Consider the following 14,336-nt stretch of genomic DNA (forward strand, 5'->3'; position numbering starts at 1 on the left):
CATTATAAAAGATGATAAACAAAATGAAGAACAAGGTAACATTTCCAAAAGATTTGTGGTATATGGGTGTCTGCACCCAAGTCGTAATCAGCTACGATTATGTCAAGGAAAGTACAAAATGGTGCAATACTTTGATACCGGCCCCTATATAAAAACATTGCAAAACTGGAAATGGACAATTCGTGAAAAACCTGCAAAATGTTCACCTGTGTTTACCTTATTTTCTTTGTTCTTGGCACCGGTAAGGATTTTCGGCTTTATATTTTTAACCACATACATACACCAAAAAAAAAAAATATTAGGCTCAAATTAATAACAGTCATCAAGGATGATAATTACAAAATTTTGCAATTATTATTTATAGTAACAAATAAACAAAAAAATCGTCACCAATCTATACTTATAATAAATCTGTAGAGAGGTCAATTCTGTACATTGAATATATTTAAAAAAAAACCAATGGGGGATGTTTAGTAACGGATACTGATACCGAATCTGCAATTTATAATTTTCTTTTCTGTCTGTCTGTCTGTCTGTCTGTCTGTCCTCCGTCTGTATGTGACGCTATCACGTAAAAACTACCGGATAGAATGCACTGAAATTTGGTATATGCATAGATTAAGTAGTGGAGCAGTTTCTAGGATACTTTTTATAGCATAAAATTTCAAAAAAATTTAGAAAATTGAAAAATATACGTAGAAATCGTTTGAACCTGCGTTTCCCTATAGAGACCATAGATGGCGTTACAATCCATTTCACAACATTCGCATAAAGTTAACGCGGCGCCTGCCGTATCGATACCTGTTGTTCGCACCAACCAATAGATGGCGTTATAGCTCGCAACAAAGCATGTTTTTTCTAATTAATTTGTTTTGATGGCTTTATTGTAAAAAAATACCTTTGAAACATGCTATACATTTATAAGATTTTTAAACATAAATGTTGTATGATATATTATTACACAAAAATGTTGGTTTACGTGGGTCCGGTGCGGTCGGGATATCCTAGATGGCAACCGAGTAATTTCGTTTGTTGTTCGCCGCAACTAACAGATGGCGTTGTTGTTCGAAACACATAACCAAATTAATTGGTTGCATTAAGGAAATAAATTGTATAGCTATGAAACAGACTACGTGGTAAGTTTTAAAAAATAAACAACGGATGATATATAAAAAATATTTACGGGTTACGTGGTTTCGGACGTATCATCGCAAGTAAACATTATTACGCGTGTGAAGAGCTCCGGCGCAGATAGGTCTGTCTGTACCTATTATAATATTCTGAATCCAGACGGGTAAGCAATGGTCAGTCTATAATAAGGTATTATATTTTACACTGTAAACTGGTACGGATACAGACGAGAGCGGAAAAGAAGGTAACCACAGGAAATCAGGCCTGCCTGAGCCTGTGTCACATTGTGTGCCCTTCGGGTCCCTTTCGTATATAACCATTAGATGACAAAAGAGTTGTTAGCATTTTTATGTGTATCGAGTGCTTCGCAATTCGCGTGCTCAAACGAATAAGCAACAGTACGAAATTCACGCGAGCGGAGCCGCACGGGTCAGCTAGTTAATATCAATAAAATGGTTGTTTACCAGAAAAAAATCGATTTCACATCAAATCTTTTATTAGACCGCAAAAATAGCCGCAGTTATTTAGTTATAATTGCATCGTGTCTTGTGAAAGTGGTTTTACAAACTGGTTAGACATATCAATAAACAATATTTGTTATTATATATTTATGTAAAATCAATATTATCCTATTTTGCCGCACGAAAGCTAGCATTAACACAAACCGAAATCTTAATGTTTTTAGAATTCTTTCTCATAATAAGACAAATGCTTCGATCACTTCGATGACGTAATTAAACGTGAAATTATGTCAAATCTATTAATTTATTTTATTAAGTAAACCTCTAGTTTGGTCCTTAATAAGAAACAAACAACAAAAACAAGATATTTTTCAGTGAAAACTAACCGATAAACCTTCAACAAGCTTGTTAAACATCTAGATCATCATATCATATCTATCATTCTTTTACTTAGAGCACAATACACGATAAAAGAACAGTTAAAACTAATATTTTCATGTCCTAAATATGAATAGGTGACCTCGAAATACTACAATAACATGACTTCATGATTGTCTAAGGTTTGTCGTAGACGTCGCACAGACGTACCTGCGATTATCACCATTTTCGCATTGATAACGACTGTTAAAAGTAGTACAACATTTTCATGTCCTTTTTTACAATTTTAGTGTAAATGTTTTACTTTACTATCAGCTGTGAATCTGTTTAAAGATTTCTTTAGTTAGTATGAGTACTGAAACTTATTTAATTATTATCGTTTTTTTCTTGATTATACAATTTTTTACAGTATTTGGAGGTGATGAAAATCAAGCCAAGTTGAGATTTTATCACAGGTATGTATCCTTTATCTTATAATTTCATTTAAATAATTTCTCCTTCTGGAGTTAGAAACTGTCACAATCGATATTATTAACAACATATATTATATCGCTTTAATATTCGTAGGTAGTTGGGTGGATACAGGTAGTCTTCCTCGTCCTATACTCTGTAGGGTCAGATTATGTCTGGATCAGTATTTTATAATAGACAATGTCAATATTTTCAGCTCTTTTGACGACTACACTGAATGGCCGCTAGATGAATCTACAGAAATATTTTCTACGTCATGGTGCGACCCAGATAAAACAACAGTTATTTTCTGCCACGGATTTACAGGTAAAACAAACTATCTGCAAGTAGGCAGGCGACTTGTAAGATATTAATTTCAGTAACTGCTACACCGACAAGCACATAAATTATGGATGAATCGGAAAATACGTAAAAACGAATGGGACATGGAAAATACATTACACAGAATATAACGATCTAAATACTTTATTATATCGATATGCTCCTCATGTGAATATTTCTCGAGAGGACGCTTGTATATTCTAGAAATTTGGATCTTTGTTGTATATTTTCTTTTACTTACGCTAGACATCGAAGTATCTTACAGAAATAATATTTAAAATTTCGCGTCATATAAACGTAGGCGCCATTACTCCGCAATGCTTATTACTATAATAGGCTTAAAGCCAGGCAGAAGCAAAGGAAATAATAAAAATAATTTACTTCAGGTCATCCCAATGGGCCCGCGGTGACTGCTATAATAAAAGCGTATTTGGAACAAGGGCAAAGTAATGTTGCTCTCTTAAACTGGGACCGTCTTGCTGCTCCAATACATAATACCATCGCGTCCTCATATTTAAACTGGGCTGTGCCGAATGCTATAAGGGTGAGTTAATAAATAACTAAGAACTTATATCAAGTAAGTTTTCGCAGAGATTTTAAACTATCATAACTGTTTTGCTCTAAATTAGCGCAAACAAGTAAAAATGAACATAGTTCTATCTTGTAAAAACAAAATATATTTAAATATTGTACAGTTGTTAGTCTAATCTCTTTCTTCGTCAGCTCGGCGTGGACTTTGCAGACGCGCTGATGAGCTTGTCTGATGCCGGCTTGGATTTGAATAAGACGCACTTAGTGGGCCATTCGCTTGGAGCCCACGTTATGGGCATAGCTGGCAACAACCTGGCAAGGAACGGCGTGACATTGAGATGGTGAGAACTCACTACCGACTACTGAAGCGTCACTTAATTTAAGTGCACTTAAAGTATTTCTGTCGCTACAATACACGTTGTAGTAACAGGAACACCACTATTATCTTACTTGAAACTGAGAAATGCTTTCGTTTTGGCCTTTTCACTACTGCTTTCAATAATAAGCGATTATTTAAAAACAAATTAATTATGTTCTCAGTAGATTACACATGTTTTTGGAACTGACAGAGTCTAGTTCGACAGAGAAAGTGTTTTTCGTCTCGTATTAACAATAGACCAACTATGTATTTGTATATTATTAATAGTAATCCGTAGTCCGGTAAATATATCAGGTACAATTAGTTATCTCCGGTTACATGCTACAGAATAATTCTTGGTGAATTGTGGTCGTATTATCACATAAACACGCCGTAGGGAAAATAGGCATGATGTTATGAGAAATAAGACGCCAAATGATCGCGTTAATTCTCCTATTATATAGAGCAGGGAACTATATTCTATTCTTTTCTGTATACTACCCACCTGTAAAGGATGTGTGTACATTTTTGAGTTTGTACACATAAACGGTTTTATATAACTATATCATACGAAAAGTAACATTATACCAGAGAAAAATAGACTATAGGGCCGAAGCTGGGACGGTATTTAATATGGCAATCTTATAAGACTAAGGTTTAATGGTTTAAGGTTGGAGGTGTGATCGTCATTGTGACTATAAAAGTTATTAAAGTCAAAATAACTCATTTTACAGGATCACTGGTCTAGACCCTGCGGGTATTGGCATGGAGTCCAAACGTCCTCACGATAGACTGAACCCGAACTCCGCGGAGTACGTGGAGGCGATACACTCAGACCCTAATAGGTACGGCACCAAGAGGTCTATGGGGACGGTGGACTTTTGGCCTAACTTCAGAAACGTTGGCAACGTTCTACAGCCTGGATGTGATGCACAAGAAGGTAAATTTTCTTAAGCTATTTTCTACAAATCACATGTTTTTTTATATATTTAACTTCTAAAATCATGACATTATCTTGTGGTCATGTATGCCAAAGAAGTCTTATTTCAATCTTAATTTTATTTCATATTTGTATTAAGTAGACGCCCGATATGATCGATTTTAATAACTGAATTGTTTTTTTCGTTATTTTCAGATCGTGGTGACGATAATAAAACTCTACGAGGTAAGTACAACCCTTGATAAAATACTTTAACCATTATTACTACGTCTATTGAAATATTCAGGGTTTTTGAAATAAGTATTTTTAGATTTTTATTTTGATATGTATATGAAGATTAGATACTAAAATACACCAATTAAGTGACCGTCGCGTGTCAAAGCATTTAGGTCATGATTACATTGTCATTTCGTAATGTAGCCCTGATTACAAGGTACATACTAAGCTAGTTATAATTACAATTCTTGGCTCTAATACCACTAGATATATCAGTCAATTACGTAAATTATGTAGGCACCGTCGACCGATTGAGCTAGAGATATGGCGATGATGATATATTATTTGGCAGAGGCCGACAGTGTTGCTATATTATGAATCATATGTTTGATCTGATTTCTTTTATTTATGTGCCCCACTCATGGCTGGATTGCAATGTGTGTTTGTTTGATGAAAATCTTTATATTAGAACTTAAAGTTTAGTTTTCTATAAACTGAACTAAACATTTAAGCTCTCTGGACCTTTCGTACCCGTATGGAAAGAAATTGTATGTATGTATGTATGAACAAAACATGCCATCTTAGAATACCTCATCCTAATCAAAAACGTTTGTTTTCTAGAACTCTGTAACCATAATCGGTCCTGGGAGATCTTGTTAGACACATTGAAGAATCCAGGAACAGTACTGGGCAGTTACGCGAAAAACTACAGAACATGGAAGAATTATTCACCAGATCAAAGAAAGGCTAACGTTTTGGAATTCGGCAAATTTGAACCGAACGCGTAAGTTTTATATTGCGTTATTCAATAATTTACTAAAAATAATGTTACATTTTTTCAATTGAGTGGCTCGTACCAAGTAGTGAGTCAGTAATAAAGTACTTACCCCTGGTTTCTGAGTACATTTAACAGTAGTTTATCTATTCAATAGCGATAGTTTTGACGCTTTTAAATAGATAAACAACCGTTAAATGTACTTCAGAAACCGGGGGTTAATGAATTATTGTTTTTCATGCGGTCCGGTACAAAAATGATCTTGATAATGTAACGATATAGGTACATTGAACATAGAAGTGCTACTAAAGATAAAGAACGTAGCCAGTACATTACACATTTTAGTAGTAAGCTATATTTTAGATAGGCACTTAAGACTGGCGCATCGCTGCATCAAGTGCTAAACGTTAAACACCGCAGTGACAGACGATTAAAATAAACTACTACATTACAACATCAACTTATAACAACTACTCGAAGATATTGCAGCGTAATAAAATATGTACCTTAAAACTTTTCTTATTAACCTCTGTTGAAGCCTTAGTAAGCGCCATTATAAATTAACCTAGTTCTGAAGTTCGACGCCAATTAGAAATTACTAATAAAGGAAAGTCTAGTGAAAATAAGCTAGGCTAAGAACAAGGCTTTGCGGTAATTCATGTAATACAATATACGTTTTATTGATTTCAGTGTACCAGGGAACTATTACTTTTTGACAGCCGGTGCGTCACCGTTTGGACTCGGCGAGGACGGATTATAAAACACGTATAATAACTGTATTTATTTATGGCTGTGATTGTACTTAGTATATGAAATCAAATCATAAAACATGACCTTGTTGAAAACTATTGCTGTATTGTGATTACAAACTTTTGATACCATCGTATCGTTATCGAGCTTTGACTTTTAAAGTTACTTGAAAATAAAATTGGTTTTATGAAATTGAAAAATTTGTTTGTGCTCAATTTTAGTGCTTTGAATTAAGACAGTATTATGTTGATAACGTAAAAAAAACACGTTTTTGTCAAGTAATGTTGATGGCAATATGACAAATGATTGTGCCGAAATAAGCTCAAGAGAAGAGCAGTGAAATAAACTTCTAAAACTTATTGAAATTACTTCTCATTTTCTACAATCCCTATACTTATTTACACTCATATATACTATTGATAGACCTACAAGTCCTAAGGACTACACTTAAATTCTCTGTCCTAATTATGTCGCGGGATGATCTTTCTTGTTGTTACGACTTTTAAAAGCGGAATGCTTTTCTATTTTCTTCTTTACTCTTGTTTTAGAGTTGACATAGTATGACGAATAGAGTGAACTTTCCAATGAGAGTAACTGCCATGTTAGCACCTAGTTAATTTCGATCCGCAATGTTTCGAACCGAGTCAAGTTTTGAGTGGCAAGTGGCGGGAATATTCGCTCTCGCAAGCGAAATGCAACAATGTCTCACGTCGACATATAATTGCCACTGTAAGCGATAGAACACTATATTTTCCTATTTGTATAGTCATCATAGATGTGAATAATATTCATAGTTTATATGATACTGTCCTGTAGCGCATTAATAATTAAGTGGAACTACCCACCTTTTATCTATTTATATGTTGAGTATTCCACTCTATAATCATATCCCCAAGAAAACCAACTCCATCTATTTCTTATTGATTATGTACATCGTCCCTATACTTACGTATGTAATGAAAACTATGACATATTAACATTACCCGACCCTGTACGTTTTAGTAGGCATTCATTACAAAGAAAGCTTCGTATTATTTGTACCTATATATACAAAACTTCATTGTCGATAATTACGCCAACTGGAGATAATGATTCGTCGAATATCCAGCAAATTAATCATCCGAGACCAGAAATTTTTGCACAAATCATTAAAGCACTTAAAAGGCAAATGGATTCTCTGATGCGGATGCCAAATGGATTCTCTACATTTTTATAGATAGGTCACTACCTAAGTACCTGCCTGTTCTATTGTTACTTGCCCCGACTCAAGAGAAAGCCCTCAATTAAATAAGTACTGTCTAAAGTACAAGCTAAAGTTAGTTCTGCGATGTTTGAAAGTCTTGTTATTTAGTAGAAAACTTTTTACTGTTTGGTAAAATCAGACCTATTTAATAGGTTTTCCGATTTTTTTAAGTTTAGCCTATTGAAGGAATACTAATAGTTCACACTCATACCTACCGTTTTTCTGACTGTTACGTGTACCCAACAAGTGACACTTACACTTTACCTCAAAGTGATAAGGGACGACCTACACGAAAGTGTATTATTAGTTACCTCTAATATAAACTATACCTATTAATCAATGTCAACGATAACAATATTGAAGTTCAGTGTAGGGGTTACAATAATTACTAGTTAAGGAGCTAAATATTTTTGTTTTTGTAAATGTACGTTAAGTGGTTTGTAGGTAACGTTTGCGTTACCGTGTGCGGTATAAGATTTAAGAAAGACTAAATACAGATACTAACTAGACGCCGGGTTAGTACTTGGCAAACACTAGATTATTTACACAAAGGCAATCTGTACTCAGTATCAAAATTGCTCTGAATCTTTTCAAAGGATAAGCGTGTGCATATTTTAAGTATAAGAGAAAAACATAAGATTCAAGTTGAATTCGCGTCATTATTCCCGCTTCTTAAGACTCAAGTAAATAGGTCTGTCAAAGGGCCATATGAAGGGCAAAAACAGGACAGTCCATCAGAGGAACACGTAGAGAAAAATTCCCCTGGGCAGAGTCGTACCACGAGCGATGTTGTGTCCCGCCACACTGTTTAAATACACCACTGAAAACGATTTTTAAATGCACCTCCTCAGGCTATGAGTCGCTGCGAGCTCACACAAAGGGTATGGCTGCTTTTTTGACATGAACTCGTATAGCTAACTCTTGAACTGTTTAGAAAATATCACGAACACTTGACATACATTTTACGTTCGCTAAGCAAAGGAGAATACGAGAATACTAGCGAGATATAATAGCGCTGCACGAGGAAGCCATCTTATATTCCGTATTGAGATCTTCGTGATTCTCAGAAGTATGGGTAGGTATTGAAAGAAGTCTTGGAAAGTGGCCGATTGTATACCACTTTATCGAGTATTTATTTTTTATTTTGCTGTTGTCTGCTTCTAAGATATCTTACTATCTATTAATACATTTCAGAGGAAATTTTGCTATTCGCTTTCAGGTTTTAAAATTTGAAAAGGCATAGCATATAACTTACTCGTGTTCTGGGGATGTCATGATTCTTCTTTCACAGTTAGTAGGGCGCCATAAAAGGCTCTCGTACGTCCTAGTGACCAACATGTCAAGTCGATATTAAATAGCTTGCTTACGTGCCTCGGACGGGTCGGGTTAGATAGTACAAATAAATCGGTCAACTACTCAACGTTCTTGTATAAACATAAACAAGCCATTCTCCCTCAGTGACTGCGCAAAATTCTTTACAAACATTATATTGACTCAGCAATTAAAATGATAAACATTTGCCTATTTGTTGGTTCGTTCCGGGTTTAGGGATAAATACTTACATAGACAGAATATAGAGCTGCGCCGACACGACTAATTGACCTAATTTGAATAAGCTTTCAGTCGGCATTTTCACGAGTTTAGTTACAGCTGCCCGAAAGCAACGCAGATAAATAAAAAGTAATAAAAATGTTTGGTGGTTTTCATTTTCAGACCGTTCTGGACATTTTTAGAAACATTTACTTAACTTGAATCTGAGAAGATTGCAATATAGTAGTAGTAGTTACAAGTTTTAGTTAACGAACAAATTAAACATCGTTGAACTTTTATCATGAAAAACACCGACTCTTCGATGAAATAGTCTTAATAAAATACATATGTAAAAGAATCACCCTTCACACATACCTGCAATTAAACTGAAAGGTTCTATCAGTAACAACTCAGTGTACATATTTTGCAACTGATATAAAACTGTTACCATGGGGTGCAGTGACAACACGCTGCATCGGCGAACAATAAATTAGTTAGATTTACAAGCAATCAACAGGGTCATGTAAAATTGCGAAAGGGCTAAACCGAGCACGGCAATTTTCATTGCGTTTTAACGCTGGCGGGACGCAACCAAAGTCGTTCGGTACATCTGTTTGACAATTTACGCTTTTAATAATAGCCGACACTGCCTTTGAATCGGTCGCGCACGAATTAACAACCGGCAAAATTAAAGCCTTCAAACTTTTTGCAGAGCCAGCAGACCGATAGAGCGCGTTCGTTTTGCCCTTATTTAGCCGCGGGGGGATTTTCTCAAAATTAGAAACGTCCCAAATCGGCTTCGTTACATTGTACGTCGCGGTAATAGAGTTGTTGAGGAAAATATCGAATAGTCTGTTTCGTAGCTTTTGTATCAAGTTGCCGCTACATAAATCGATGACTAAAGTTACTGTTTCAAATTGTTTTCGGGATACAGTAGAATTTCGGAATCGATAAACAGTACCGTAAAACGGGGTGAATAGAAACAATTTTCAACTTTGTCCTAAAAATTTGTAGCGAATAACTTGTTATTTTTATTGTCAGGTTGTTTTATATCATGTCCGGCGCCATGAAGAAAGAGTTAAAACCATATTTGTCCAAAAATATGCATAGTTTTACGATATTTCATTAAAAAAATGGTCAATTTCTATTCACCCAGCGATAGGGGTGAATCGAAACGACCAAAGGGGTGAATGGAAAAATTGTGTTTTAAAACGTTTTTTCAGTTAACAATATTGTATCTTTATAGATAAATATACACCTAAAGAGATAAACACTCCAAACAACTCATTAGAAAAGAAATTCCACTTTAAATCCAAAGTTTTGAAAAAAATGTATGGACCATTAAGGCATTCGAGGACGGTTGACTTTGAAGCAATTTTTTGGGTATAAATATCAATTTAAACATTTAAACAATTATGACACCGCAGAGAAGTAATATCGACGTGTAATCATTTCAAATTTGAACAAAATTCTTAAACGAGGAGTAGGTACTCAAACATTGGGCTTGAAAACTTTCCTGATTTTTTTTCTATTCACCCCGCGAATTCTATTCACCCCGTTTTACGGTATAACATTGATAACGCGACACTTGCGTTGGAAATAAAAATTACATCAATAGTATAAAATATTATAATTTTCATTTATTCATGGACTATAACATTGATGAATATTGATGTTGTGCTGAAACTAAATAAGGTTAATGATGATTGATAAAATACGGGGACACTATTAAATAAATGTCATTACTGATATTAAATAAATAATACAATAAGGTTTTATGTTGAATGCTTGAAATATGTACAAGAGTAATTTATCATTTGTGGATAGAATTTCTGATGGCATTAAAGCTGAATAGGGTAATTAGAATAAAATATACAAGCCTAATAACAGGTTGTATTTTTCGTATTTGTTAACTACTTGTACATTTTATTAGATTATCATTTAATGTAGGCATCTGGCGAGAAAAGGTAAAGACAAGATTTTTATTAAGGTAGAGTTCTTCAACTTCCCTTAAAACTTCTTTAGTTCATACCATTTGTAATGATGTGCTTCATGTACTGCAATACATTGGGTAAATATGGTAAAATCACTTAATTTAGTCCACCGGTCTTTTTTCAGCTAGTAGGTACAAAAAAATAAATTGATTCCCTGATTTTAAGCTGAATTTAATGGTACGATCATGGGAATAGCAATCTAGACGATGCTTATACGTTTAGGCAACCGTCTGCCTAACACCTACAACAACTATTTCATATTTTATACGATAACTAGTTATTATACAGACAGTAATGTGCGGAGTAAACCCTCTATCGTACTTATATTCACAAAAGACAAAGAGAGCGACATTACCTATTACATTGAATATACTAATTACCGGCAGGAAAACACACGTACACGACAGACATACAACTAATACAATATTTCGAAGAAATATCCACTACGTTCAGTGTCTAACAATAATTATAAGTACTCTACACTTGCGGCCAGAAACTTGCCGGGCTGGAAAATAGATTCGATACCAACAAAAGTAATTTCACCTGTTTCTTTCAAAGACTTTGATATTTATTGTGAAGAAAATACCCATTGTCACCGTCGCCGCCAAGTACAATTTGACATCTTCTCAGATTTATTTAACAGATACATATTTTATTCATCATCAGAGCAAGAAAACCTGGCCGTCTCTTAAAAATCTAAAAACAAAGGCTACGTTAAAGATCTTTCTTTAAATATTTATAATTTAATTAACATAATTCGTAAAAGGGAACTAGTCGGTCTTTGAGATAACTTTTTCCATTATTTATTAGTTACTAAGCTCTGGCCCGGAGTGTAAGTTAATGCTAGTGCGCCACCGACTTCGTTCCTTGTAATTATAGCCTAAGACCTACAAAATTATCCACTAGGACTAGTATTTTCATAATTTATGCAAGCCAAAGTGTAGGGTTGAAACCACAGGCCAAGTACATGAGTTCAGTCAATTACCTGTACAATACTGTGCCGGGAATATACAAGTTTAATAATGAGTCGATAGTATCGTTTTATCGCCGCATGCTTTAGTAGCAGCAGTAGCTACATCACATATGCGCCGCTACATATTTGTGAGCGAGCAAGTAAAACACACGTCATCACGGCACCAATGTTTCGTGGCAATTAGTCTGCGTGTCGCACGATACGTATTTTTACAGTAATTGGAAATATCAAAAACTATTGGAATTTATTGGCAAATATAAAATAACGAATCCACCAGTCTGTTAATTTTCAGCTATTGATTATTTGAAAAGTAATCCTATTTGAAAATGTTGAATAGATAGGATTCGAAGTAGCGTAAACAAAATCTTTGCCGACGGGCTCCGTCAAACTGTGTTAACTTAATCTTTACTTCAAATTCAAATAGAATAAGATACCTATTTTAAGGCTGCACTTTTCATTTGATAAATACATTAAAGATAATTTATGTAAGTTAATGTTACGTCTGAATTATATTTTATAATAATAAAGATAGGCGGCTATTGATTACAATTACCACTTTTATTAAAAATGTTGCTAAATTTCAATATTCATAATCGTCCTAAAATTTAACTTTTAAGTAAAATAAATATAATTTATTAAAATATCTATTAGCCTTATTAGAAGCCCTTTCAATACCTATTGAAAAGAGGTCACCTCTAAGTAATAAACACCTACATTATCAGTATCTTAATATAAAAGCTTGTAAAGACGCGACTATCTTAGAAATAGTCGTTATGTTTCGTTTGCAATGTTCCAAGCAAGTTTAGGTCCAAGGAAATTTTCAGTACTGGCACACAACATTATTATTGGTTAAAGGTGACAAATTTACTAATTTTCACTTCTATTACAATAACGAATCTACTCTAGATTCGTTTATATAGGTCCCATTGCTGGTGAGTCCAATTAGTCGTACCATTGGTTATAGAGCTTTAGAGATGGGCTAACAAAGTCCGAAGAGCCTAGTAGCACATAATACCTGCCAACACCTTTATATGAATTAAGAGTAGTTTATAAGTAGTTTATATTGTGTGATTACTGTTATTGTAAGCTAGTTACAGTGTAAAAATGTGACAATATAAAAGACTGGTAAATTGGTAAATTCTTGTACCACCATTAGTCAATGTTACATTCATACATAACATCACGCTTGTTATACCTGAAGATTAGGCAGAGAAGTATGTAGGTACTCACTTTTCGCCATTAACAATGTTAGTCCCATGTGATAGGAGGCAAGCCTATTGCCATTTAACAGGCATGTTATCAAACTCTGAGAAACATTCTAATATAAATTATTAAGCACTTTGCTCGACTCGGCAATCAAATCCGAGAACTTATGAACAACAGTCGGACACACTACCGACTGCGCCACAGAGACAGTATACTTAAAGTTATTATCTACATCTCTACTTTCACCCCAAACATAACATAGGCGATGTATTCAGAAACTGCTCGCAGTATAAAAGTGGGACATTGTTCGTTCAGGTGCTTCTACTGCTTATTGTGTGACTTCCTGTGGGAATTGTGCAAGTCGCTCGACGCCCTTTGACTGTCTAATGACAACAACTAGAACACCACTTTACTATACAACTGAAGCACTTAGCACTGGTCTTATTAACCATTCTGTGTATTATAAAAGTGACGCTTATAATTACTGTAATTTGCTTATAAAACGTTTATAAAAAGGTTCTTTTAAGTTTTCCCTCTCAGTATTTTTGTTGTATTAATACATTATTAAGATTGCATCAAGGTGCATCTAAATTGGCATCTTTAGAGATTACAAAAGGTTAGGCTAACATGCCAATTAGTATTATTATCTAGGAACTAGCTGTATTATAGAAAAAAGATTCCGACGAATTGAGAACCTCCTCCTTATTTGAAGTCTGTTGAAAAGATCACAAACTCTTACTTACTTATCGTTTATTGAGCTCATTAAAAGCACCTCAATCTTTATTTGTATATCTCGGTAGGTAAAAGGTAAACAAACAATTGAAAACAGACCACTTCCCAGATCAATGATTTGGCTTTCAATTAATTACTCAACTATTACGGCGAAGCTTATTGATGGAAGTGAAAAGCCCGATTGGCAGGTAAATGAATAAGGGCCGAGAGTTCTTAGCTCATGGAACTAATGCAACGTCCTCAAACTTATTGACCAACGTTAGTCATTCTAATGCGGACATAAATTGCGGGTTCCGAGTCGCTTTATTGAGCTACCATTCGTATTG

The 14,336-nt window shown here is 34.6% G+C and overlaps 1 protein-coding gene across 2 annotated transcripts; it reads left to right on the forward strand.

The window, feature by feature from the left end:
* The first annotated feature begins 60 nt into the window (after positions 1-60).
* On the forward strand, positions 61-6,556 carry LOC142975596 (lipase member H-like). Of its 2 annotated transcripts, XM_076118542.1 has the most exons (9): positions 61-241; positions 2,380-2,425; positions 2,638-2,747; positions 3,149-3,306; positions 3,486-3,634; positions 4,386-4,591; positions 4,787-4,816; positions 5,429-5,591; positions 6,273-6,556. In XM_076118542.1, the coding sequence occupies exons 1-9, from the start codon at positions 199-201 to the stop codon at positions 6,340-6,342; spliced, it is 975 nt and encodes a 324-aa protein (XP_075974657.1). In that variant the 5' UTR covers positions 61-198; the 3' UTR covers positions 6,343-6,556. The 2 variants fall into 2 exon arrangements, with proteins under 2 accessions (XP_075974657.1, XP_075974656.1); XM_076118541.1 differs by lacking the exon at positions 61-241 and having other exon boundaries at positions 2,217-2,425.
* Positions 6,557-14,336: the final 7,780 nt, after the last annotated feature.

The sequence above is a fragment of the Anticarsia gemmatalis genome, chromosome 9, assembly GCF_050436995.1.
Source record: "Anticarsia gemmatalis isolate Benzon Research Colony breed Stoneville strain chromosome 9, ilAntGemm2 primary, whole genome shotgun sequence".
In the NCBI taxonomy this organism is placed as follows: Eukaryota; Metazoa; Arthropoda; class Insecta; order Lepidoptera; family Erebidae; genus Anticarsia; species Anticarsia gemmatalis.